The sequence below is a fragment of the Coregonus clupeaformis genome, chromosome 15 (genome assembly GCF_020615455.1).
Source record: "Coregonus clupeaformis isolate EN_2021a chromosome 15, ASM2061545v1, whole genome shotgun sequence".
In the NCBI taxonomy this organism is placed as follows: domain Eukaryota; kingdom Metazoa; phylum Chordata; class Actinopteri; order Salmoniformes; family Salmonidae; genus Coregonus; species Coregonus clupeaformis.
The window spans coordinates 3,765,629-3,792,927 of NC_059206.1; the positions used below are offsets into that span (position 1 = coordinate 3,765,629).

General features: G+C 46.0%; 1 protein-coding gene across 6 annotated transcripts in view; it reads left to right on the plus strand.

Annotated features, from left to right (window-relative positions):
• Positions 1–27,299, plus strand: part of garnl3 (GTPase activating Rap/RanGAP domain like 3) — a 143,831-nt gene that overhangs the window by 30,590 nt on the left and 85,942 nt on the right. For all 6 annotated transcript variants that reach the window (XM_041897687.2, XM_041897690.2, XM_041897688.2 and 3 more), the window contains exon 2: positions 5,648–5,717. In XM_041897687.2, coding sequence (XP_041753621.2) covers positions 5,648–5,717 — 70 coding nt within the window. The remainder of the gene's footprint in view (positions 1–5,647; positions 5,718–27,299) is intronic.

Consider the following 27,299-nt stretch of genomic DNA (forward strand, 5'->3'; position numbering starts at 1 on the left):
ATTAATCTCCAACATTGTTCCACTACAGAGAGAGAGGGGGGAGGGGAAAGAGAGAGGGGAGAGAAAGAGAGGGGGCAGAGAGAGAGAGGGAGGAGAGAGAGGGGGGAAGAGAGAGGGGGGAGAAAGAGGGGGGAGAGACAGAGAGGGGGAGAGAGAGGGTGGGAGAAAGAGGGGGGAGAGACATAGATAGGGGAGAGAGTGTGAGGGGAGAGAGGGGAGAGAGAGAAGGGGAGAGAGAGACGTTGGCATATCAACTTAGACATACTCATAACATTCACATTATGTTCATATTCACAGATCCACACTCTCCCATATTGTATTACTATTGTATCACCAACATGTCAAACACACACAACCACACACACTTTCAGACGGATTATCTCTAAGTATACCTAGCAGCAATTTGATACTTGGCGCCGACGAAGATGGTGGCCTCGCGACTAGCTCTTAAGAAACTTTGCGGTATTTTGTTTTTTATGTATTATTTTTTACATTATTAGCTCAGAAAGTGTTTTGTATCATTACATACAGCCGGGAAAAACGATTGGATATCAGAGCGGCGGTAACTCACCAGCATTACGACCAGGAATACGACTTTCCCGAAGCAGATCCTTTGTTTGCTCTCCCCAGGGCAACTGAACTGATTCCAGCGGCTGACCCAAAACATCGCCGGCGGAGGAGAGGCACTCGGAGTGGCCTGCTGGTTCGACTTAGGAGGTGCGCACACAACCCACCGCTTCCAAGTATGGCAACCATTGTTCAGTCTTTGGATAACAAGGTCGACGAGCTCAGGGCAAGGATTTCTTTCCAGAGAGACATCAGGGCCTGTAACATACTTTGTTTCACGGAAACATGGCTCTCTCGGGATATTCTGTCGAAATCGTTCAAGCCAGATGGGTTCTCAGTTCATCGCGCAGACAGAAATAAATATCTCTCCGGGAAGCAGAAGGGTGGAGGTGTGTGTTTCATGATTAACAACTCAAGTTCTTTTGTTCATACAAACAGTGTAGCTACTCACTCTGCAAGGCAATTAAACAGGCAAAACATCAGTATAGAGACAAAGTGGAGTCGCAATTCAATGGCTCAGACACGAGACGTATGTGGCAGGTTCTACAGACAATCACGGACTACAAAAGGAAAACCAGCCACGTCGCTGACACCGACGTCTTGCTTCCGGACAAGCTAAACACCTTCTTCGCCCGCTTTGAGGATAACACAGTGCCACCGATGCGGCCCACTACCAAGGACTGTGGCCTCTCCTTCTCCGTGGCCGACGTGAGTAAGACATTTAAGCATGTTAACCCCTGCAAGAATGCCGGTCCAGACGGCATCCCTAGCCTCGTTCTCAGAGCATGCGCAGACCAGCTGGCTGGTGTGTTTACGGACATTTTCAATCTCTCCCTATCCCAGTCTGCTGTCCCCACATGCTTCAAGATGGCCACCATTGTTCCTGTACCCAAGAAAGCAAAGGTAACTGAACTAAATGACTATCGCCCCGTAGCACTCACCTCTGTCATCATGAAGTGATTTGAGAGACTAGTCAAGGATCATATCACCTCTACCTTACCTGTCACCCTAGACCCACATCAATTTGCTTACCGCCCCAATAGATCCACAGATGATGCAATCGCCATCACACTGCACACTGCCCTATCCCATCTGGACAAGAGGAATACCTATGTAAGAATGCTGTTCATTGCCTATAGCTCAGCATTCAACACCATAGTACCCTCCAAGCTCATCATTAAGCTTGAGGCCCGGGGTCTGAACCCCGCCCTGTGCAACTGGGTCCTGGACTTCCTGACGGGCCGCCCCCAGGTGGTGAAGGTAGGAAAAAACATCTCCACTTCACTGATCCTCAACACTGGGGCCCCTCAAGGGTGCGTGCTCTGCCCCCTCCTGTACTCCCTGTTCACCCATGACTGCTTGGCCAAGCACAACTCCAACTCAATCATCAAATTTGCAGACGACACAACAGTAGTAGGCTTGATTACCAACAATGACGAGACAGCCTACAGGGAGGAGGTGAGGGCTCTGGCAGTTTGTCAGTGATGTGTACGCCAAGGAACTTGAAGCTTTCCACCTTCTCCACTGCGGTCCCGTCAACGTCAACGTCAACAAAACAAAGGAGATGATCGTGGAATTCAGGAAACAGCAGAGGGTGCACCCTCCTATCCACATCGACGGGACCGCAGTGGAGAAGGTGGAAAGCTTCAAGTTCCTTGGCGTACACATCACTGACAAACTGAAATGGTCCACCCACGCAGACAGTGTGGTGAAGAAGGTGAAACAGAGCCTCTTCAACCTCAGAAGGCAGAAGAAATTTGGCTTGGCACCTAAAACCCTCACAAACTTTTACAGATGCACAATTGAGAGCATCCTGTCGGGCTGTATCACCGCCTGGTACGGCAACTGCACCACCCGCAACCGCAGGGCTCTCCAGAGGGTGGTGCGGTCTGCCGAACGCATTACCGGGGACAAACTACCCGCCCTCCAGGACACCTACAGCACCCGATGTCACAGGAAGGCCAAAAAGATCATCAAGGACATCAACCAACCGAGCCACTGCCTGTTCACCCCGCTATCATCCAGAAGGTGAGGTCAGTACAGGTGCATCAAAGCTGGGACCGAGAGACTGAAAAACAGCTTCTATCTCAAGGCCATCAGACTGTTAAATAGCCATCACTAGCACATTAGATGCTGCTGCTGCCTATTGAAATCACTGGTCACCTTAAGAAATGGAACACTAGTCACTTTAATAATGTTTACATATCTTGCATTACTCATCTCATATGTATATACTGTATTCTATAATATTCTACTGTATCTTAGTCCATGCCGCTCTGTCATTGCTTGTCCATATATGTATATATTCCATATTCCATTCCTTACTTAGATTTGTGTGTATTGGGTATATGTTGTGAAATTGTTAGATATTGTTGTGAAAATATTACTATTACTATTGCTAGAAGCACAAGCATTTCGCTACACCCGCAATAACATCTGCTAAACACGTGTGTGACAAATAAAATGTGATTTCATTTGATGTGTTCCAACAACAGCAGGATGACAGCCCAGCAACGTAGACACCATCCAGACTGTGACAGGCTCTCTTTCTCCTCCTTCACAGTGTTATTTACATTTACATTTTAGTCATTTAGCAGACGCTCTTATCCAGAGCGACTTACAGTTAGTGAGTGCATACATAATTTTTTTTATTTTCAATGGGAAAATACTCTGTGTTTTCAAGTATTGTGGTGGCAGCATCATGTTATGGGTATGCTTTTCACCGGCAGGGACTGGGGAGTTTGTCAGGATCAAAATAAATATGAAAGGAGCAAAGCCCAGTTAAAATGTTAGATGAAAACCTGCCTCAGTCTTCTGAATACCTAACCCTGGGATAGAGCTTTACTAGTTTTAATATTACTGTCCATCAATTATACCCTGATGAAGACAGCTTGGCTGTCGAAACGTTGGTTATTAAATTATTGCATCTGAGCTCCTAGAGCGTGAGGCTCTCCTTTTCTTTTTCAAGTGCTCTACTCCGCCTACACATCAATCAATCCCAGCTAAATGTACTGAGCAGAGCAATTCTGACAAAAACAATGTATATATGTTTCCCTAAGAGTTGTGCAGAGGTAGAATCTTATTCAAAATGATTCACAACTGTAATTGCTGCTAAATATGCTTCCACCAAGAATTCACTGTGGGGTGTGAAGACATACGCAATCAAGACATCTTCGTAAAAAAAATTACATAATTAAGAAACATTTCTGTATTTGTTTTCACTTTGAAAATGTGTGGGTAGATCAGCTGTAATATTGCAGATTGTGGGTTCTGTCAATTTAATTGTTTGCATCATTTCTAATCCCTCTTATTTTTTAAATATTTTTTTATACTTTTTCCCCCTACCCTACCATCCCTACCCTGATTGGAGTTAACTAATGGACAACAATACTTCTACTGCTACTTACAGCTATTTTCCTCACATGTACAGTACATGTAGTTTAAGAATTATACATATATTCTTAATTTCCTCTTTCTGCAAGTGCTACTGTAGATTTTCACCAACAGCGGCCATTCATTCTGATCTTAACTCCAACCCTCCGATGTCCACAGATGAACCCATCTTTCCCAGTATAATGCCAATTTGCTATTTCCTTTTGCAATACATCCCTCCATTTTACTGTGATGTCTTACGAGGGTCCTGAACCTCCCTATTTGTATTGCTATTTCTATTAATATTGCCCTAAAAATAAATACTTTACCCAAGAGGATAATTATATTTCCCATTGACTGTTCGTGGTTTTTAAAATCCCCAAACAATGCAGTTTGCAGGTCAGTCTGAACCCTGATATTATGACATAACAACCATTACTGGACCTGACTCCAAAAGTGAGCCACCAATGGCCAGTACCAGAAAATATGTTCTATTGATTCTGTTTCCTCAAGGCAGAGTCTGCACAATACTTTATGTTCAATGCCCCATATATTGAGCATTCTTTTTGTAGCAAGTATTTTATATAATAGCTTAAATTGAAATGAACAGATTGATGTGTCAATTGTTGTTTTATATATCAGTTCCTAGACCCGATGCCAAGGTATTGGGGAATCTAAGACCTGTTCCCAACTGACTTGAATTTTATACGGCATTGCTGTCAAACCTTTTGACTTAAAGTGAAACTGATACCTTTTTTGATTTATACTAATCATTTTGAGCCATTTATGATTTTTAATGGATGGCAGACAAACTAATTCTTTAATTTCTTCTTTAAATAATTGTCTTCAAATTTTGTGGCAGAGCCACGATGAGTTGGTTCTAAATTTGTATCGAGCGTACACCTCCATACACCGTTGAAGTGTTGCTTGTGTGACATAATTTTACTGTCCTTGTTTACAATGTCCTTCATAAATATCATACCCTTCTTGTACATTCTATCCAAGAAAATAGTTTATTTGTCTATCAGTACATTGGATTTTATCCATATTATTTGCTGTAATATTTGATCTGCCTGTTCTTGAGGATGAAATTGAAATTGTAGCCATTAGTTGAACAGGCTTAATTGGACCTGAGATGTAAAGGAGATTATTCCCCCTGCTCTCTCCCCTAGATCTCAAACAAACTCCTGTAACACTCCTGTGTGTGGGTGAGCAGTGAGCAGTCTGCTCTCCCAGGCAGACTCCATCTATCATTGTGGACATAATGCGATCAGAGTCCTCGTCTCAATCAGGACTGGTGCTGGACGTTGCCGCTGCTGGCTAGCTAGCCCTACCACAGAGAGAGAGCGAGAGAGAGAGAGAGAGAGAGAGAGAGAGAGAGAGAAGGAGAGAGAGAGGAGAGAGAGAGAGGGGGGGGGGGGGGGGGGGGGGGGGGGGGGGGGGGGAGAGAGAGAGAGAGAGAGAGAGAGAGAGAGAGAGAGAGAGAGAGAGAGAGAGAGAAGAGAAGAGAGAGAGAGAGAGAGAGAGAGAGAGAGAGAAGAGAGAGAGAGAGAGAGAGAGAGAGAGAGAGAGAGAGAGAGAGAGAGGAGAGAGAGAGAGAGAGAGTTAGAGCCAAGTAGCCACCTGTAGGAGTGAGTGAGTGAGTGTATCAGTCTCCTGATGGAGGAGAGAGAAAGGAGAGACTGACCACCATGCGTCTGTGTTGCAGCTCTGCCTCTGAGGACTTGGGCTGCAGGCGTGGAGACTTCAGCCGAAAACACTATGGCTCCGTCGAGCTGGTGAGTAACCCCCTTCTATTGACATTCTATTCCTCTATCTCCCCTTCTATCTTTCCCCCTTCTCCTCCTTTCTGTGTGTCCATCCCCCCTCTATCTCTCCTTCTATCTTTCCCCCTTCTCCTCTTTTCTGTGTGTCCATCCCCCTCTATCTCCCCTTCTATCTTTCCCCCTTCTCCTCTTTTCTGTGTGTCCATCCCCCCTCTATCTCCCCCTTCAATCTTTCCCCCTTCTCCTCTTTTCTGTGTGTCCATCCCCCCTCTATCTCCCCTTCTATCTTTCCCCCTTCTCCTCTTTTCTGTGTGTCCATCCCCCCTCTATCTCCCCTTCTATCTTTCCCCCTTCTCCTCTTTTCTGTGTGTCCATCCCCCCTCTATCTCCCCTTCTATCTTTCCCCCTTCTCCTCTTTTCTGTGTGTCCATCCCCCCCTCTATCTCCCCTTCTATCTTTCCCCCTTCTCCTCTTTTCTGTGTGTCCATCCCCCTCTATCTCTCCTTCTATCTTTCCCCCTTCTCCTCTTTTCTGTGTGTCCATCCCCCCTCTATCTCCCCTTCTATCTTTCCCCCTTCTCCTCCTTTCTGTGTGTCCATCCCCCCTCTATCTCCCCTTCTATCTTTCCCCCTTCTCCTCTTTTCTGTGTGTCCATCCCCCCTCTATCTCCCCTTCTATCTTTCCCCCTTCTCCTCTTTTCTGTGTGTCCATCCCCCCTCTATCTCCCCTTCTTTCTCTCCCTCTTCTCCTCCTTTCTCTGTCCTCCTCCTTCCCTATTTCCCCTTCTATCTTTCCCTCCTCCTTTCCGTGCCCCCTCTCCCTCTCTATCTTCCTCTCCCCCTCGATGACTTGATGGAGTGAGGGTTAGAGAGAGAGAGAGGTGAGTCATGACTGTCTGGGTGTGGTCCATTGGTCCAGTTTAGTAGTGCCTAGCACCCTGTAGCATGGCTCACAATAACAAGGTGGTCAGATACAGAGAAACAGATACAGCTATGCTCAGGACCACAGATTATGACATCACCTTCTACTATTATGACATCACCTGCTGCGTCTGAAATGGCACCATATTCCCTATAATATAGGGCCTGTTTAGTGCAGGGCTCTTCTGAAAAGTAGTACACTATTCAGGGCATGGGGTGCCATTTTTGAGCATTTACTTTACTCAGACTGTAAACACGACTTTTGTTTACTATACAAACTAACTGTCAGTCTGTCATGTTATTATGGTGATGTAATTGGTTATTCTATTAGCCAGCCTTATGGTGGTGCTTTTATTGAAGTTGTTGAGTCACTGTCATGTTGTTAGTGTGTGTAGCATACTGTATATGTTGTCACAGTGTAGCGGAGGTTAAAATTAGCCCATGGCTCTGTGTGTGTGTGTGTGTTTGTGTTTGTGCATGTGCGAGTGTGTGTGTTTGTGTGTGTGTGAGGCCTGTCTGTGTGTCATGATAACACCCAGGGGGAGAGGAAGTGGCTAGGGTCCTCTCTTGACTGTAACTTCCTCCCAGAGACACAGTTGTAGTTTGTCTTGTTAGCGCTAAGCGCTAATGCCCACGATAGTGCCGCACCGTGTCCAATTAACACTGAGGATAAACCACACACTGCCTATCAGTAACACCGGACTGACACAGGACACAATGGGCAGTGTGTGTGTATGTGTGTGTGTGTGTGTGTGCATGCACATGCATGTGTGCGTAGAGGAATATGATAAAGGCTGGTGTTTTCATCCTTGACTTGTAATACCTGAATATTCAGAGTAGAGATGTCACCTAGAACTGTGACATGATTGTTCCAATGTCCTATATGGAATACACTGTAGTGGTGAACTGTTTTATTTCCTATCTGGAACACAGTGGCTGCGTTTAGACAGGTAGCCAAATTCTGATCTGTTTTCCACTAATTGGTCTTTTGACCAAACACATCAGATCTTATCAAATCTGATCTTTTTCAGAGCTGATCTGATTGGTCATAGGACCAATTAGTGGAAAAAATATAAGAATTAGGCTGCCTGTGTGAACGCAGCCGGAGTAGTGTTGAACTGTTTTATCAGTGTAGTGGTTAACTGTTTTATCAGAGTTTGTTCAGTGTGTCTCTTAAGTTTAGAAGTAGGGAGTCTGTCCTTGCCACTGTCACTTCTGCTTGCTCCTAGGAGGTTTAGGCCTGGGGTTGCTGATGCTGTATATCACTATGTGACCAATATATTTGTAAAAAGCACAAATCGGCACTAATCAGTACAAATGCCATTTGATTGATTGATAGAAGTGAATTAGTGGGTCCGTCTGCTATGAGCCAGTCCCCTATGCACACATTCTAAACCTGCCCCATGTGACCTTACATTTTAAAGTCAGGAAGGATACTATGGCTGCATCCCACTATGGTTCCACCCATATGTAAAATGTATGCACGCATGACTGTATGTAGCTTTGGATAAAAGCGTCTGCTAAATGGCATATATTATTTATTATATTATCCATTATTACATACCTCCACCTCCTACCTCTCTATTTCCATCTTTCAGCTCAGGGACTTCTTAGATAGGACATGTAGCATACCACTTTATGCATGAGCGCCTCCACCATCCACCCAAGCAAGCACACTACTGGAACCAGTCCAGAGATGCTGTTGCATAAGTGTCTCCTGCGTGTTTTGGAACTGCATATTATAGTATACCTAGGGCGGAACCTTTGACATTCTACCTAGTGTGGAACAGTACCGTTTGGAACAGTCTTCTTGGCCTGTACAGTAAAGTGCACTGCATATTATCTGAATCTATCTGGATCTAGGGCTGAACTTCTAGGGTGTAGAAGCAGCACAGTTTGGAACGCAGCCACAGTCTCGACCTGTACTGCAAAGTCCATTGGGCAGGGATGTCCATTCTGTACCAGAGAGAATATTACCTGTCTGTAGTGCAGACCCAGCTATTATACAGTCTGATCATGCAAACCTCATTGCAAGGCCTCCTAGGACCATACACTACTCAGCACTGCTTAGAGAGAGAGAGAATGAACTACAGGACAAAATACAAACCTTCCAATCAAAAAAAGCCTGTGGGGTTGATGGTATCCTAAATGAAATGATCAAATATACAGACCACAAATTCCAATTGGCTGTACTTAAACTCTTTAATATCATCCTCAGCTCTGGCATCTTCCCCAATATTGATCACCCCAATTTGACCCCAATAACTACCGTGGGATATGCGTCAACAGCAACCTTGGGAAAATCCTCTGCATTATCATTAACAGCAGACTCTTACATTTCCTCAGCTAAAACAATGTATTGAGCAAATGTCAAATTGGCTTTTTACCAAATTACCGTACGACAGACCACGTATTCATCCTGCACACCCTAATTGACAAACAAACAAACCAAAACAAAGGCAAAGTCTTCTCATGCTTTGTTGATTTCAAAAAAGCTTTCGACTCAATTTGCCATGAGGGCGTGCTATACAAATTGATGGAAAGTGGTATTGGGGGGAAAACATACAACATTATAAAATCCATGTACACAAACAACAAGTGTGTGTGGTTAAAATTGGCAAAAAACACACACATTTCTTTCCACAGGGCCAGGGGTTGAGACAGAGAGGCAGCTTAAGCCCCACCCTCTTCAACATATATATCAACGAATTGGCGAGGGCACTAGAACAGTCTGCAGCACCCGGCCTCACCCTACTAGAATGTGAAGTCAAATGTCTACTGTTTGCTGATGATCTGGTGCTTCTGTCCCCAACCACGGAGGGCCTACAGCAGCACCTAGATATTCTGCACAGATTCTGTCAGACCTGGGCCCTGACAGTAAATCTCAGTAAGACAAAAATAATGGTGTTCCAAAAAAGGTCCAGTTGCCAGGACCACCAATACAAATTCCATCTAGACACCGTTGCCCTAGAGCACACAAAAAACTATACATACCTCGGCCTAAACATCAGCACCGCAGGTAACTTCCACAAAGCTGTGAACGATCTGAGAGACAAGTAAAGAAGGGCCTTCTATGCCATCAAAAGGAACATCAAATTTGACATACCAATTAGGATCTGTCTAAAAATACTTGAATCAGTTATGGAACCCATTGCCCTTTATGGTTGTGAGGTCCGGGGTCCGCTCACCAACCAAGAATTCACAAAATGGGACAACACCAAATTGAGACTCTGCATGCAGAATTCTGCAAAAATATCCTCCGTGTACAACGTAAATCACCAAATAATGCATGCAGAGCAGAATCAGGCCGATACCCGCTAATTATCAAAATCCAGAAAAGAGCTGTTAAATTCTACAACCACCTCAAAGGAAGTGATTCCCAAACCTTACATAACAAAGCCATCACCTACAGAGAAATGAGCCTGGAGAAGAGCCCCCTAAGCAAGCTGGTCCTGGGGCTCTGTTCACAAACACAAACAGACCCCACAGAGCCCCAGGACAGCAACACAATTAGACAAACCAAATCATGAGAAAACAAAAACATAATTACTTGACACATTGGAATAAATTTAACAAAAAAACAGAGCAAACTGGAATGCTATTTGGCACTAAACAGAGAGTACACAGTGGCAGAATACCTGACCACTGTGACTGACCCAAAATTAAGGACATCTTTGACTATGTACAGACTCAGTGAGTATAGCCTTGCTATTGAGAAAGGCCGCCGAAGGCAGACAGACCTGGCTCTCAAGAGAAGACAGGCTATGTTCACACTGCCCACAAAATGAGTTGGAAACTGAGCTGCACTTCCTAACTTCCTGCCAAATGTATGACCATATTAGAGACGCATATTCCCTCCGATTACACAGACCCACAAAGAATTCGAAAACATAAACTCCCATATCTATTGGGTGAAATACCAGTGTGCAATCACAGCAGCAATATTTGTGACCTGTTGCCACAAGAAAAGGGCAACCAGTGAAGAACAAACACCATTGTAAATACAACCTGTATTTATGTTTATTTATTTTCCCATTTGTACTTTAACTATTTGCACATCATTTCAACACTGTGTATAGACATAATATGACACTTAAAATGTCTTTATTATTTTGGAACTTTTGTGAGTGTAATGATTACTGTTAATTTTTTATTGTTTATTTCACTTTTGTTTATTATCTATTTCACTTGCTTTGGCAATGTAAACATATGTTTCCCATGCAAATACAACCCCTTAAATTGTAATTGAATAGAGAGAGAGAGAGAGAGAGAGAGAGAGAGAGAGAGAGAGAGAGAGAGAGAGAGAGAGAGAGAGAGAGAGAGAGAGAGAGAGAGAGAGAGAGAGAGAGAGAGAGAGAGAGAGAGAGAGAGAGAGAGAGAGAGAGAGAGAGAGAGAGAGAGAGAGAGAGAGAGAGAGAGAGAGAGAGAGAGAGAGAGAGAGAGAGAGAGAGAGAGAGAGAGAGGTGTGTCTCAGCAGACCGAGCCTTACACTGTGCCTGAGGGCCTCCTCATTACAGGGAGAAGAGAGAGAGAGACAAAGAATGTTTCATTCACAAAAATACACCAGAATCAATACCCACCAGCAAGCATGACCTGATGAATCATACACACAAGCATGCAAGAATGCCCACACACACACAGAGAGAGAACGAGAGAGAGTAACTTTCCAGGTTTGAAAAGCCAATACTGTTTGTGTGGGGGGAGGAGGGGGTGGCAGAGCGGTAGGGGTGGCAGGGCGGTAGGGGTGGCAGGGCGGTTGGGGAGGCAGGGCGGTAGGGGTGGCAGGGCGGTAGGGGAGGCAGGGCGGTAGGGGTGGCAGGGCGGTTGGGGAGGCAGGGGCGGTAGTGGAGGCAGGGCGGTAGGGGTGGCAGGGCGGTAGGGGACGCAGGGCGGTAGGGGTGACAGGGCGGTAGGGGTGGCAGGGCGGTAGGGGACGCAGGGCGGTAGGGGTGGCAGGGCGGTAGGGGTGGCAGGGCGGTAGGGGTGGCAGGGCGGTAGGGGTGGCAGGGCGGTAGGGGTGGCAGGGCGGTAGGGGTGGCAGGGCGGTTGGGGAGGCAGGGCGGTAGTGGAGGCAGGGCGGTAGGGGTGGCAGGGAGGCAGGGGAGGCAGGGCGGTAGGGGTGGCAGGGCGGTAGGGGAGGCAGGGCGGTAGGGGTGGTAGGGCGGTAGGGGTGGCAGGGCGGTAGGGGTGGCAGGGTGGTAGGGGTGGCAGGGCGGTAGGGGTGGCAGGGCGGTAGGGGTGGCAGGGCGGTAGGGGACGCAGGGCGGTAGGGGTGGCAGGGCGGTAGGGGAGGCAGGGCGGTAGGGGTGGCAGGGCGGTAGGGGTGGCAGGGCGGTAGGGGTGGCAGGGCGGTAGGGGTGGCAGGGCGGTAGGGGTGGCAGGGCGGTTGGGGAGCAATGGCGGTTGGGGAGCAATGGCGGTTGGGGAGGCAGGGGAGGCAGGGCGGTAGGGGTGGCAGGGCGGTAGGGGTGGCAGGGCGGTAGGGGTGGCAGGGCGGTTGGGGAGGCATGGCGGTTGGGGAGGCAGGGCGGTAGGGGTGGCAGGGCGGTAGGGGTGGCAGGGCGGTAGTGGTGGCAGGGCGGTAGGGGAGGCAGGGCGGTAGGGGAGGCAGGGCGGTAGGGGAGGCAGGGGAGGCAGGGCGGTAGGGGTGGAAGGGCGGTAGTGGTGGCAGGGCGGTAGGGGTGGCAGGGCGGTAGGGGTGGCAGGGCGGTAGGGGTGGTAGGGCGGTAGGGGTGGCAGGGCGGTAGGGGAGGCAGGGAGATAGGGGAGGCAAGGGGGTTGCCCTCCTCACCCTGTCAAGGTGTGTCATCATGCCATAGCCTGAGGGACAGCGAGGACTCAAACACATTTCAGCTGCAGTGGATATCTGTATAAAATGCTATTAGCAATTGAATCTGTGATGGTTTAATCAAAGGCTGTCAGGTTTGGGTGAGATCACTTTAATGGTCGCTTGTTTGGCTTTATTGTACATCACACAATCAGGCTTTGCATTACTTTGAATGGAATTGCTGCTGACAGACAGAAGAGACAGACAGAAGAGTAGAGAGAAAGAGTGAGGAGGAAAGGGAGAAGGAGAGGGTGGGAGTCAGACGCTTTGGTGTCTCTTTCTGTAAACCTATGGAAGTCTGTGTGTGTGTGCGTGGGTGTGTGTGTGTATGTGAAGTAACTTGTTGGTTTAAGTGTGTGTGTGTGTGTGTGTGTGTGTGTGTTAGGCTCTCACCAGCCTTAATGAAGGGGTTCAGTTTGATCCAGACCCAGTCATTCATGTAAAGAGAACATTTAGAAACATTTCCCAAACTAAAGGGTCAGAACATCACTTCACACTCATTACTGACTATTTTCTGCTTTCTATTCAAATATATCTCTCTTTTTTATATTGTTTATTTGACCAGCTTTCTATAATGCTAAATATATCAATTCAAGTTAAAATAAATCAATTAATAGACACACACACACACACACATGCACGCACGCACACACATGCACACACATGCACACACATGCACACACACACACACACACACACACACACACACCTCAGCTGGAAGGGAATGAGATGTGACAGGGCAGGCTGTGACATAAACAGAGGGAGACAGGTTTGGAGTGAAGCCGTCCTCTCGTCAGCATCCACCATGTGATTCTGACTAACTGTGCCCCTCGCTGAGGCCACTCTCAGCCCCTGTCACCCCTCAACCCCTCCCTAACCTTCTCACCCCCCTCTCCCTACAATGTTTTCAAGACTAGAACTCCCCCTCCATTACACTCTCTGTGCTCAGTCTGTCAGCCCACATAGGGCTCCCATTATCCCCCCATGCCATCCTTACATAATCATATCACACACACACACACACAGAGACAGACACACACATTAACACCGTATGTGTGTATGCCTTTCTTGCCAATGTAGAATGGTTATGTAGTTAGCTGTGTTTGCGCTAGTAGAATCTATTGGTGACGTCACCCGCTCTGATACCTAGAAGTAGTTGTTTCCCATGCCAAGGGCCATGGCTTTTGTGGTGACACGTAACGCTGCTTCGATTGTGAAATTATTGTTGGGAACAAAAGATTGCCATTATGCTAGGGCTAATATGCTATTATAGCACTTATCAAACTGGGTATGAACACACCACAGGTAGCCCAATGCTAACGGTCGCTAGGCTAAAAGCTACCATTCATTCCCTCTAACCTTTCATTCACCATACATTTAGCTTATCTTGGCCACTTTTAAATCAAATCAAATCAAATTTGTGTCACATGCGCCGAATACAGCAGTGAAACACTTACTTACCCTTAACCAACAATGCAGTTTTAAGAAAAATAAGTGTTAAGTAAAAAATAGATAAGTAAAAAATAAAAAAAGAAGAAAAATAACAAAATAACAAATAATGAAAGAGCAGCAGAAAAATAACAGTAGTGAGGCTATATACAGGGGGTACCGGTACAGAGTCAATGTGCGGGGGCACAGGTTAGTCCAGGTAATTGAGGTAATATGTACGTGTAGGTAGAGTTAAAGTGACTATGCATAGATAATAAACAGAGTAGCAGCAGCGTAAAAGAGGGGGATGGGGTGGGGGTGGGGGGCAGTGTAAATAGTCCAGGTAGCCATTTGATTAGCTGTTCGGGAGTCTTATGGCTTGGGGGTAGAAGCTGTTAAGAAGCCTTTTGGACCTAGGAATGGTTGACTATTAGTGGGGACTATAGTACAATAACAACAGACAAACTGAGTCAGAAAACAGTTTGTAAAGACATCTTTCTATGGCTTTAGTTTGTAGCCGGTGAATGTTGTCACTGAGGCCAATATTAAGGTTTGGTTTGTTGTCGATGTCAATTGATTCCATCAAAATGTAATTTGGGGTTGTTTACTGTAGCTAATGCTAACATTTACATTTACATTTACGTCATTTAGCAGACGCTCTTATCCAGAGCGACTTACAAATTGGAGCATTCACCCTATAGCCAGTGGGATAACCACTTTACAAATTTATTTTTATTTTTTTATACAGTGGGGATAACAAGTATTTGATACACTGCCGATTTTGCAGGTTTTCCTACTTACAAAGCATGTAGAGGTCTGTCATTTTTATCATGGGTACACTTTAACTGTGAGAGACGGAATCTAAAACAAAAATCCAGAAAATCACATTGTATGATTTTTAAGTAATTAATTTGCATTTTATTGCATGACATAAGTATTTGATACATCAGAAAAGCAGAACTTAATATTTGGTACAGAAACCTTTGTTTGCAATTACAGAGATCATACGTTTCCTGTAGGTCTTGACCAGGTTTGAACACACTGCAACAGGGATTTTGGCCCACTCCTCCATACAGACCTTCTCCAGATCCTTCAGGTTTCGGGGGCTGTCGCTGGCCAATACGGACTTTCAGCTCCCTCCAAAGATTTTCTATTGGGTTCAGGTCTGGAGACTGGCTAGGCCACTCCAGGACCTTGAGATGCTTCTTACGGAGCCACTCCTTAGTTGCCCTGGCTGTGTGTTTCGGGTCATTGTCATGCTGGAAGACCCAGCCACGACCCATCTTCAATGCTCTAACTGAGGGAAGGAGGTTGTTGGCCAAGATCTCGCGATACATGGTCCCATCCATCCTCCCCTCAATACGGTGCAGTCGTCCTGTCCCCTTTACAGAAAAGCATCCCCAAATAACGATGTTTCCACCTCCATGCTTCACGGTTGGGATGGTGTTCTTGGGGTTGTCCTCATCCTTCTTCTTCCTCCAAACACAGCGAGTGGAGTTTAGACCAAAAAGCTATATTTTTGTCCCATCAGACCACATGACTTTCTCCCATTCCTCCTCTGGATCATCCAGATGGTCATTGGCAAACTTCAGACGGGCCTGGACATGCGCTGGCTTGAGCAGGGGGGACCTTGCGTGCGCTGCAGGATTTTAATCCATGACGGCATAGTGTGTTACTAATGGTTTTCTTTGAGACTGTGGTCCCAGTTCTCTTCAGGTCATTGACCAGGTCCTGCCGTGTAGTTCTGGGCTGATCCCTCACCTTCCTCATGATCATTGATGCCCCATGAGGTGAGATCTTGCATGGAGCCCCAGACCGAGGGTGATTGAACGTCATCTTGAACTTCTTCAATTTTCTAATAATTGCGCCAACAGTTGTTGCCTTCTCACCAAGCTTCTTGCCTATTGTCCTGTAGCCCATCCCAGCCTTGTGCAGGTCTACAATTGTATCCCTGATGTCCTTACACAGCTCTCTGGTCTTGGCCATTGTGGAGAGGTTGGAGTCTGTTTGATTGAGTGTGTGGACAGGTGTCTTTTATACAGGTAACGAGTTCAAACAGGTGCAGTTAATACAGGTAATGAGTGGAGAACAGGAGGGCTTCTTAAAGAAAAACTAACAGGTCTGTGAGAGCCGGAATTCTTACTGGTTGGTAGGTGATCAAATACTTATGTCATGCAATAAAATGCAAATTAATTACTTAAAAATCATACAATGTGATTTTCTGGATTTTTGTTTTAGATTCCGTCTCTCACAGTTGAAGTGTACCTATGATAACAATTACAGACCTCTACATGCTTTGTAAGTAGGAAAACCTGCAAAATCGACAGTGTATCAAATACTTGTTCTCTCCACTGTATATATATATATTTTTTTAGGGGGGTAGAAGGATTACTTTATCCTATCCCAGGTATTCCTTAAAGAGGTGGGGTTTCAAATGTCTCCGGAAGGTGGTGAGTGACTCCGCTGTCCTGGCGTCGTGAGGGAGCTTGTTCCACCATTGGGGTGCCAGAGCAGCGAACAGTTTTGACTGGGCTGAGCGGGAACTATGCTTCCGCAGAGGAAGGGGAGCCAGCAGGCCAGAGGTGGATGAACGCAATGCCCTCGTTTGGGTGTAGGGACTGATCAGAGCCTGAAGGTACGGAGGTGCCGTTCCCCTCACAGCTCCATAGGCAAGCACCATGGTCTTGTAACAGATGCGAGCTTCAACTGGAAGCCAGTGGAGTGTGCGGAGCAGCGGGGTGACGTGAGAGAACTTGGGAAGGTTGAACACCAGACGGGCTGCGGCATTCTGGATGAGTTGTAGGCGTTTAATGGCACAGGCAGGGAGCCCAGCCAACAGCGAGTTGCAGTAATCCAGACGGGAGATGACAAGTGCCTGGATTACCTGTGACGCTTCCTGTGTAAGGCAGGGTCGTACTCTCCGAATGTTGTAGAGCATGAACCTGCAGGATCGGGTCACCGCCTTGATGTTAGCGGAGAACGACAGGGTGTTGTCCAGGGTCACGCCAAGGCTCTTCGCACTCTGGGAGGAGGACACAACGGAGTTGTCAACCGTGATGGCGAGATCATGGAACGGGCAGTCCTTCCCCGGGAGGAAGAGCAGCTCCGTCTTGCCAAGGTTCAGCTTGAGGTGGTGATCCGTCATCCATACTGATATGTCTGCCAGACATGCAGAGATGCGATTCGCCACCTGGTTATCAGAAGGGGGAAAGGAGAAGATTAGTTGTGTATCGTCAGCGTAGCAATGATAGGAGAGGCCATGTGAGGATATGACAGAGCCAAGTGACTTGGTGTATAGCGAGAATAGGAGAGGGCCTAGAACTGAGCCCTGGGGGACACCAGTGGTGAGAGCACGTGGTGCGGAGACAGCTTCTCGCCACGCCACCTGGTAGGAGCGACCGGTCAGGTAGGACGCAATCCAAGAGTGAGCCGCGCCGGAGATGCCCAGCTCGGAGAGGGTGGAGAGGAGGATCTGATGGTTCACAGTATCAAAGGCAGCAGACAGGTCTAGAAGGACAAGAGCAGAGGAGAGAGAGTTAGCTTTAGCAGTGCGGAGAGCCTCCGTGACACAGAGAAGAGCAGTCTCAGTTGAATGACCAGTCCTGAAACCTGACTGGTTTGGATCAAGAAGGTCATTCTGAGAGAGATAGCAAGAGAGTTGGCTAAAGACGGCACGCTCAATAGTTTTGGAAAGAAAAGAAAGAAGGGATACTGGTCTGTAGTTGTTGACATCAGAGGGATCGAGTGTTAGTTTTTTGAGAAGGGGTGCAACTCTCGCTCTCTTGAAGACGGAAGGGACATAGCCAACGGTCAAGGATGAGTTGATCAGCGAGGTGAGGTAGGGGAGAAGGTCACCGGAGATGGTCTGGAGAAGAGAGGAGGGGATGGGGTCAAGCGGGCAGGTTGTTGGGCGGCCTGCAGTCACAAGTCGCGAGATTTTATCTGGAGAGAGAGGGGAGAAAGAAGTCAAAGCATAGGGTAGGGCAGTGTGAGCAGGACCAGCAGTGTCATTAGACTTAACAAACGAGGATCGGATGTCGTCAACCTTCTTTTCAAAGTGGTTGACGAAGTCATCCACAGAGAGGGAGGGGGGAGGATTCAGCAGGGAGGAGAATGTGGCAAAGAGCTTCCTAGGGTTAGAGGCAGATGCTTGGAATTTAGAGTGGTAGAAAGTGGCCTTAGCAGCAGAAACAGATGAAGAAAATGTAGAGAGGAGGGAGTGAAAAGATGCCAGGTCCGCAGGGAGTCTAGTTTTCTTCCATTTACTTTACACCATAGTCAGTGGTGTAAAGTACTTAAGTAAAAATACTTTAAAGTACTTCTTAAGTAGTTTTTTGCAGTATCTGTACTTTACTTTACTATTTATATTTTTGACAACGTTTACTTTTACTCCACTACATTCCTAAATAAAATACGTACTTTTTACTCAATACATTTTCCCTGACACCAAAAAGTTACATTTCCAACGCTCAGGCAGGACAGAATTATTGTCCAATTCATGCGTTGTCATCCCTACTGCCTCTGACCTGGCGGACTCACTAAACACCAATACTGAATTTGTAAATTATGTCTGAGTGTTGGGGTGTACCCCTGGCTGTCCCAAAAAAAAGAAGAAAAAGAACATGGTGCTGTCTGGTTTGCTTAATATAAGGAATTTGATGTATAGCATTTACTTTTACTTTTTACTTTTACTCAAGTATGAAAATGTAGTACTTTTTCCACCACTGACCATGTTGTTTTTCAAGGTGACTCTGCGTATTTAGAGACCTGCCTCTTGTGTTTACCTAAAGGCTGTGTTATCTCTGTTGACATAAATAAAGTTGTATTGAATTGAATGTTTGCTGTGCTAGAGTTCAAACATTACTCTGTCATCAGGTCGGAAATCACTAGGGCTATAGACCGTCCCTGTGACTGAGGGATAACCATTGGCCCATGGTGGTCCAAGAACTACTGTACAACACACACACAGGTTCTGACATCTCACCTTCTTTCTCAATCTATTTCTCTCTCTCTCTCTCTCTCTCTCTCTCTCTCTCTCTCTCTCTCTCTTCTCTCTCTCTCTCGCTCTCTGTCTCTCTGTCTCTCTCGCTCGCTCTCGCTCTCGCTCTCTCTCTCTTTCCCTCCTAATTTCTCCCTCTCTATCTCTGGCACCTCACAGTCATCCCCCTCTACCGTCAGAAGCATTTCTCCTCCAACACACACACACACACACACACAAATAGTAACACACCCAGGAGCAAAACGGAAGCTTGCCAAGATGAAAACGATCTCACATCAAATATTAACATCTGTGCTGCTCCCCCACTGTGCTATGTGACCTCCATGCTCGCCTGAAACGCGTGCCCACACACAAGTCACCTCAGGCTGCCACAGCCTCCCAGAACGGCCCTTAGGTGTGCTTCGGTCTACTGCTCCAAAACATCACTATTGGAGCCATTGGAGCCTAGACCAGGGTTCCCCAATAAGTTTTCTGTGCAAAAAAAAATATATGTATACAGTACCAGTCAAAAGTTTGGACACACCTACTCATTAAAGGGTTTTTCTTTATTTTTACTATTTTCTACATTGTAGAATAATAGTGAAGACATCAAAACTATGAAATAACACGTATGGAATCATGTAGTAACCCAAAAAGTGTTAAATAAATCAAAATATATTTTATATTTGTGATTCTTCAAATAGCTACCCTTTGCCTTGATGACAGCTTTGCACACTGTTGGCATTCTCTCAACCAGCTTCATGATGTTGTGTTATGTGAATTATTTAACAAACTATTTCAGTGTCTCTGTGCGTCTCCCAAAATGAAGGAACGGACAGAGTCCCGGTCTGCATAGTCAGAGATTTATTCATTGAGAATTCTGCCATCGCAATTTCAGAGTCCATCTTTTATACTCATACGTCATACAAAAATCCCTCCTTTCTGTAGGCGGGCTGTAGTTTTCCACTTTAAAACTGCTCTCCTAACCATTAGGTCACACACACATACACATACACACATACATACACACACCCACACATGCATACACACATAGGCTGCCTCACAATATCCTGCACCATATTTCATACTCCTTAAAAAGCCTAACAGTTTCTCTCCTCCCTAAATTCCTCAGTTATCTTGGTTTCTCAGTTGCCTGTAGACAGTTCTCCTTGTCCTTTGTTGTTGTCACGATCGTCGTAAGAAGCGGACCAAGGCGCAGCGTGATAGGCGTACATCTTTTAATGAGTACTTTACACCAACAACAAAACGAAACGTGAAGTCTAAAGGTTCACCAACACAGACCTATACAGAACAAGATCCCACAATCAACTGTGCAAAACAGGCTGCCTAAGTATGGTTCCCAATCAGAGACAACGAGCAACAGCTGCCTCTGATCGGGAACCACCCTGGCCAACATAGATCTAAACGATCTAGACAGAAAACAAGGAACAACTAAACATAGGAACGAACACCCTGGCTCAACATTAAAGAGTCCCCAGAGCCAGGGCGTGACAGTTGTCTGGTCTAACTCTTACTCACATTGCTGAATAGTAGCTCAATGTCATAGTCTTTACTGGTCCTACACTCACACATTCTAACACATTTCACACAGTTTCAGGGTGTAATAATTAGTCATTAATAATGAATCTATCAATCCACCCTTTGACTAAATATTACACACATACTCACAAAATATATGTTGTTATAGAAATGAATCACACACATTGAAGCATATAAGTTGGTTTGCATATAAAAACATAAAAAATTGTCTCATTCAATACAGGTTCATCAAGGTTACCCCATGATTAAAAGTGTAACGTTACTTTTTAGCAATGGTACCTAACCTGTTTACCCCCTATCTGGAAACAACAGTCTAAGCCTATAGTGAATAACATTTGCTTCATCACATCCTGAAACATCGGTTAACTAGTACATCATACTTAAAACAAGACTTTAATACACAAACGATCATTACAATAACTTTTTAACTAGAGATTTATAGTTCTAGGAAAACATCCAGTCTCAAACTATCTGAATCGTCGTCGTCCTCCACCAAGCCTGGTGGGTCATATTCTTCATTCCTTAGGTCAGAGTCCGGGATTGGGCCGTATCTCACCATTTGCTGTGATCTCACCATTTGCATTTCCAACACCTTGCTCACCAACCCTCAGACACAGGGAATAAGACAACATCCACAAAGAACAAGCATACCCATAGACGCGATTGCCGCGCCTAAAATAGTTACAACAATAGTTTTCCATTTACCAAACATTTGATCAAACCAACTAGTCATTGATGTATTCACCCCCCAGTTCTCAGCCCATTCTTTAATTAATGCAGTGAGACCTACCAGTGCTCTAGTTACTGTACCATCTGGGGTTGTATTGTTGGGGATAAACATACAACAATGACCTCCCACCATCTTGCAAATCCGCCCTTCTCTGCTAAAAGCATTTCGAGAACCAAACTATTCTGCAGGTCATGAGTGAGGTGGCGGATAGTTGGCCTGAGATTCTCTTCACTGCATCCCTTGTCTAATTAACGAACCTTTGTAGATGTAATTAATCCAGTCAACATTTTTATCAATTGTAATCCACCAGAAAAACGTTGTTGTAAACCCATCTCCAATTTGATCTGTGATTCGCATTACTTTGGTGTCTATAACATTGAATAATCTCTGGGGTTCATGGTGAATTGGGGTGCCTTAGTAATATCCTTTTTAAGAGTGGTTATTTTAATATCAGAACAATTAGGTGAGGTTTGGTTTGATCCCAAATCTATCACACAAGAGAACATGGTCTGAGGCGTAGGTGCAGTTAGAAGGGTTGGCCTACCTGTTGAACAGGCATAACAATTAGTTTGACCCAACACTCTAGCTGTGTAGTTCATCCACCTTACCCAGAAGTGCTCATTTGAAATTCCTTCTATTTCTCCTTGGTTCATTTCCTGCAAGAGGAAATATTATACCCTTGGTGGTTTAGTGCTATTTAGGATTCCTTCTGAGGGCCTTCCAAGGGGTATTAGACTATTTGTTGATACCTCAGGTGATAACATTGGATCTACCTGCTGATCTGTCTCGGAGGTGGAAGATTCATTTTCCTCCTGAAAAATGAACCTCAAACATATATCTGCCCTGAAATCATCAACACAGGCCCAATAGTTCCTTGCTATGTCATCTTGCATAATTGACTTTACCGTTATCACCAGTTCCATTTTACATGTATCATGGGTTTGTTTAATTCCCCATCGGTGTACTGTGTCCATTCCATTCTCATAGTATGTTCCCCAGGTATGTTTAAACACCCTTGCCCAAGGACATGAGCGTTCCCCAGTGCAAATGTATTTACCATACCTTCTAGGACCTAGCTTTCTTGTACACGCCCCCTTCTTACCAAAGCCCCCAAAACCTCCTATCTCTTCATGGGAGAAGTCAAATGATATCTTGAATCCCCCGTCTTGTCCTAAACTGACTTTAACTATTAAAATAATCATTCCCCCAATAGTCTTTCTTGGTTTCAGTATTTCTACGAGATCTAATCAGTGCATCATTTCCCTGTTTAGGTTGACCTAGATTAATCCATAATATGGTTAACATGATGATGCAGCTCAGAGTCCCCCAAAATCCCCAAAACCACCATCCAAATCCTGTCCCTGACCCACCTGCCTGGTACTTCCCCATACCCACACCTCTATAAACACCCCACAGTGATGAAAGGTCGGGGTAGGGTTTCTTCGTTAACAGAGTTTACCCCCGAACCCTAGTGGGTCAGTTCTTCTCTTTAACTCTGTGTGTGTTCAACGGTGTTGGTATGTGGGCCTACCTTTTTGCAGTGGGTAACGTGGACCCAAGTGGCTCTCTTAGCTATTCTTATAGCGAAGGCAGTTACCAATAGGACTTGGTATGGTCCCTCCCAGCGTGACTGCTTTCAATCCTTTTTCCTCAACGATTGGATCCACACCCAGTCTCCAGGTTATATACTATGAATCACCTTCTCATTTAATTCTCCTGTAGGACACAAATTCTTAGACATACAGTTAATGAACCATTTTCTCATGTGTTCTGCTAGTGTATTCTGCTAGATTCAGGGTGTAATAATTAGTCATTAATAATGAATCTATCAGGTTGTCACCTGGAATGCATTTCAATTAACAGGTGTGCCTTCTTAAAAGTTCATTTGTGGAATTTCTTTCCTTCTTAATGCGTTTGAGCCAATCAGTTGTGTTGTGACAAGGTAGGGGGGTATACAGAAGATAGCCCTATTTGGTAAAAGACCAAGTCCATATTATGGCAAGAACAGCTCAAATAAGGAAAGAGAGTCCATCATTCCTTTAAGACATGAAGGTCAGTCAATACGGAACATTTCATGAACTTTGAAAGTTTCTTCAAGTGCAGTCGCAAAAACCATCAAGCACTATGATGAAATTGGCTCTCATGAGGACCGCCACAGGAATGGAAGACCCAGAGTTACCTCTGCTGCAGAGGATAAGTTCATTCGAGTTACCAGCCTCAGAAATTGCAGCCCAAATAAATGCTTCACAGAGTTCAAGTCACAGACACATCTCAACATCATCTGTTCAGAGGGGACTGTGTGAATCAGGCCTTAATGGTTGAATTGCTGCAAAGAAACCACTACTAAAGCACACCAATAATAATAAGAAACCTGCTTGGGCCAAGAAACATGAGCAATGGACATTAGACCGGTGGAAATGTGTCCTTTGGTCTGGAGTCCAAATTGGAGATTTTTGGTTCCAACCGCCGTGTCTTTGTGAGACGCGGTGTGGGTGAATGGATGATCTCTGCATGTGTAGTTCCCACCGTAAAGCATGGAGGAGGAGGCGTTATGGTGTGGGTGTGCTTTGCTGGTGACACTGTCTGTGATTTTTTTAGAATTCAAGGCACCACAGCATTCTGCAGCGATACGCCATCCCATCTGGTTTGGGCTTAGTGGGACTATCATTTGTTTTTCAACAGGACAATGACCCAAAACACCTCCAGGCTGTGTAAGGGCTATTTTACCAAGAAGGATAGTGATGGAGTGTTGCATCAGATGACCTGGCCTCCACAATCCCCCGACCTCAACCCAATTGAGATGGTTTGGGATGAGTCGGATGGCAGAGTGAAGGAAAAGCAGCCAACAAGTGCTCAGCATATGTGGGAACTCCTTCAAGACTGTTGGAAAAGCATTCCAGGTGAAGTTGGTTGAGAGAATGCCAAGAGTGTGCAAAGCTGTCTTCAAGGCACAGGGTGGCTATTTGAAGAATCTCAAATATAAAATATATTTTGATTTGTTTAACACTTTTTTGGTCACTACATGATTCCATATGTGTTATTTCATATTTGTTATGTCTTCACTATTATTCTACAATGTAGAAAATAGTAAAAATAAAGAAAAACACTTGAATGAGTAGGTGTGTCCAAACTTTTGACTGGTACTGTATATATGTACAGTATATACAATGCATTCTGAAAGTATTCAGTCTCCTTTACTTTTTCCACAGTTTTTTAAATTTTTTTTATACTCATCAATCTACACACAATACCCCATAGTGACAAAGCGTAAACAGGTTTTTACATTTTTTTGCAAATTAAAAAACAATTAAAAACATACATGCCTTATTAGCATAAGTATTCAGACCCTTTGCTATGATACTTGAAATTGAACTTGACAGTGCATGTCAGAGCTAAGCAATGAGGTCGACGGAATTGTCCATATAGCTCTGAGACAGGATTGTGTTGAGGCACAGATCTGGGGAAGGCTACCAAAACATTTCTGCAGCATTGAAGGTCCCCAAGAACACAGTGGCCTCCATCATTCTTACATGGAAGAATTTTAGAACCACTAAGACTCTTTTTAGAGCTGGCCGCCCGGCCAAACTGAGCAATCGGGGGAGAAGGGCCTTGGTCAGGGAGGTGACCAAGAACCCGATGGTCACTCTGACAGAGCTCTAGAGTTCCTCTGTGAAGATGGGAGAACCTTCCAGAAGGACAACCATCTCTGCAGCACTCCACCAATCAGGCCTTTATGGTAGAGTGGCCAGACGGAAGCCACTTCTCAATAAAAGGCACATGACAGCCCGCTTGGAGTTTGCCAAAAGGCACCTACAGACTCTCAGACCATGAGAAACAAGATTCTCTGATCTGATGAAACCAAGATTGAACTCTTTGGCCTGAATGCCAAGTGTCATGTCTGGAGGAAACCTGGCACCATCACTACGGTGAAGCATGGTGGTGGCAGCATCATGCTGTGGGGAGGTTTTTCAGCGGCAGGGACTGGGAGAGAACAGGATTGAGGGAAAGATGAACGGAGCAAAGTACAGAGAGATCTTTGATGAAAACCTGCTCCAGAGCGCTCAGGGCCTCAAACTGGGGGCGAAGGTTCACCTTCCAACAGGACAATAACCCTAAGCACACAGCCAAGGAGTGGCTTCGGGAAAAGTCTCTGAATGTCCTTGAGTGGCCCAGCCAGAGCCTGGACTTGAACCCGATCGAACATCTCTGGAGAGACCTGAAAATAGCTGTGCAGCAACGCTCCCCATCAAACCTGACAGAGGATCTGCAAACTAGAATGGAAGAAACTCCCCAAATACAGGTGTGCCAAGCTTGTAGCGTCATACCCAAGAAGAGTCAAGGCTGTAATCGCTGCCAAAGGTGCTTCAACAAAGTACTGAGTAAGGGGTCTGAATACTTATGTAAATGTGATATTTAATTTATTTTATTTTATAAATTAGCATACATTTCTAAAAAACGGTTTTTGCTTTTGTCAAAGTGATTTTATACTGAATCAAAATAATTTGGGTGAATGGAATATGAATGATAGTCATCCAATATGCTGTAATTGTCACGACTTCTGCCGGAGTTGCCTCTCTTTGTTCGGGCGGCGTTCGGCGGTCGTCGTCACTGGCTTTCTAGCTGCCACCGAACTACGTTTCTTTTTCCATTTGTTTTGTCTCGATTGTACACACCTGGTTCCCATTAAATTATATTATTTCCCTATTTAACCCTCTGGTTCCCACATGGTTTTGTGCATGTTTGTTCTTTGTTTTGTGTCTAAGACTTATGTGAGCTGGTGTGTTTTCCCTGCGTGGAAATTAGTGTTGTTTATTTTTCAAGTAAAGTACGTTGTTTACTCAGTTCTGTGTCCTGCGCCTGACTCCGTCTTACCGCTGCACATTGACACTTGACAGAAACACACACCACATACGGAGTCAGCAGGTGCATCCAGTCCTCCGGTGCCAGTGGAGGAGCGCGTCCAGCAGCACGCGACGATGCTCCAGAATCTTGGCACGGCCATGGATCGCGTGGTGCAGACCATGGAGCGATGGGAGAGAGGGGTTTTTCCCACAACCCCATCAACTTCAGATCAACCTACACCGATGTCCACCCCTCCGTCACCTGGACCCAGTGGGATTCGGCTCTCGCTCCCGAGGGCATATGATGGGACGGCTGCCGGGTGCCAGGGGTTCTACCTGGCGACCATCCACCCGGCTCCCTCAGGATACGAGAGCGTGTCTGCCCTCATCTCCTGTCTGTAGGGAAGAGCGCTTGAGTGGGCCAACGCCGAATGGGGAGTAATAGATGCAGCGTTGGTTCACTATGAGGATTTCACCCGCCGCTTCCGGACGGTCTTCGATCATCCACCTGAGGGGAGAGTGGCGGGGGAACGCTTGTTCCACCTCAGACAGGGGAAGAGGAGCGCACAAGACTTCGCACTGGACTGCCAGCGCGGGATGGAATGAGAGGGCCCTGATCGACCATTACCGATGTAGTCTACGTGAGGATGTTTGTCGGGAGCTGGCATGCAGGGACGACACCCTTACCCTCGACCAGCTGGTGGATTTATCTATACGGCTGGATAACCTGTTGGCCACCCGCAGACGTCCGGGTCAGGGTCCGTCCATTCCATCCCCCAGCACCTCCGACCCTACCCCATGGAGCTCGGAGGTGCTGCTCTAAGGGTGACCGGAGGGGGGGCCGTTTCCTGCACCAACTGTGGCCGCAGAGGGCACACTGCTGGTCGGTGCTGGGGAGGTTTCCTAGGGAGTCGAGGCAGCAGGCAGGGCACTGGTGGATCATCCCAGGTGAGTAGGCACCCGACTCACCCAGAGCTCCCTGTTGCGCACATGTGGATATGCATAGAATTTCCTGAGTTTTCCCCGCATTCCCAGCATAAGGCGCTAGTAGATTCAGGCGCAGCTGGGAACTTTATTGACCGTTCATTTGCACGTAGATTAGGGATCCCTATTGTTCCTGTTGATGTGCCCTTCCCTGTACATTCCTTAGATAGTCGTCCTTTAGGGTCGGGCCTGATTAGGGAGGTCACAGCGCCACTATGTATGAAAACGCAGGAGGGTCATGAGGAGAGCATTAGTCTCTTCCTGATCGATTCTCCTGAGTTTCCTGTGGTGTTGGGGCTTCCCTGGTTGGCCTCTCATGACCCCAC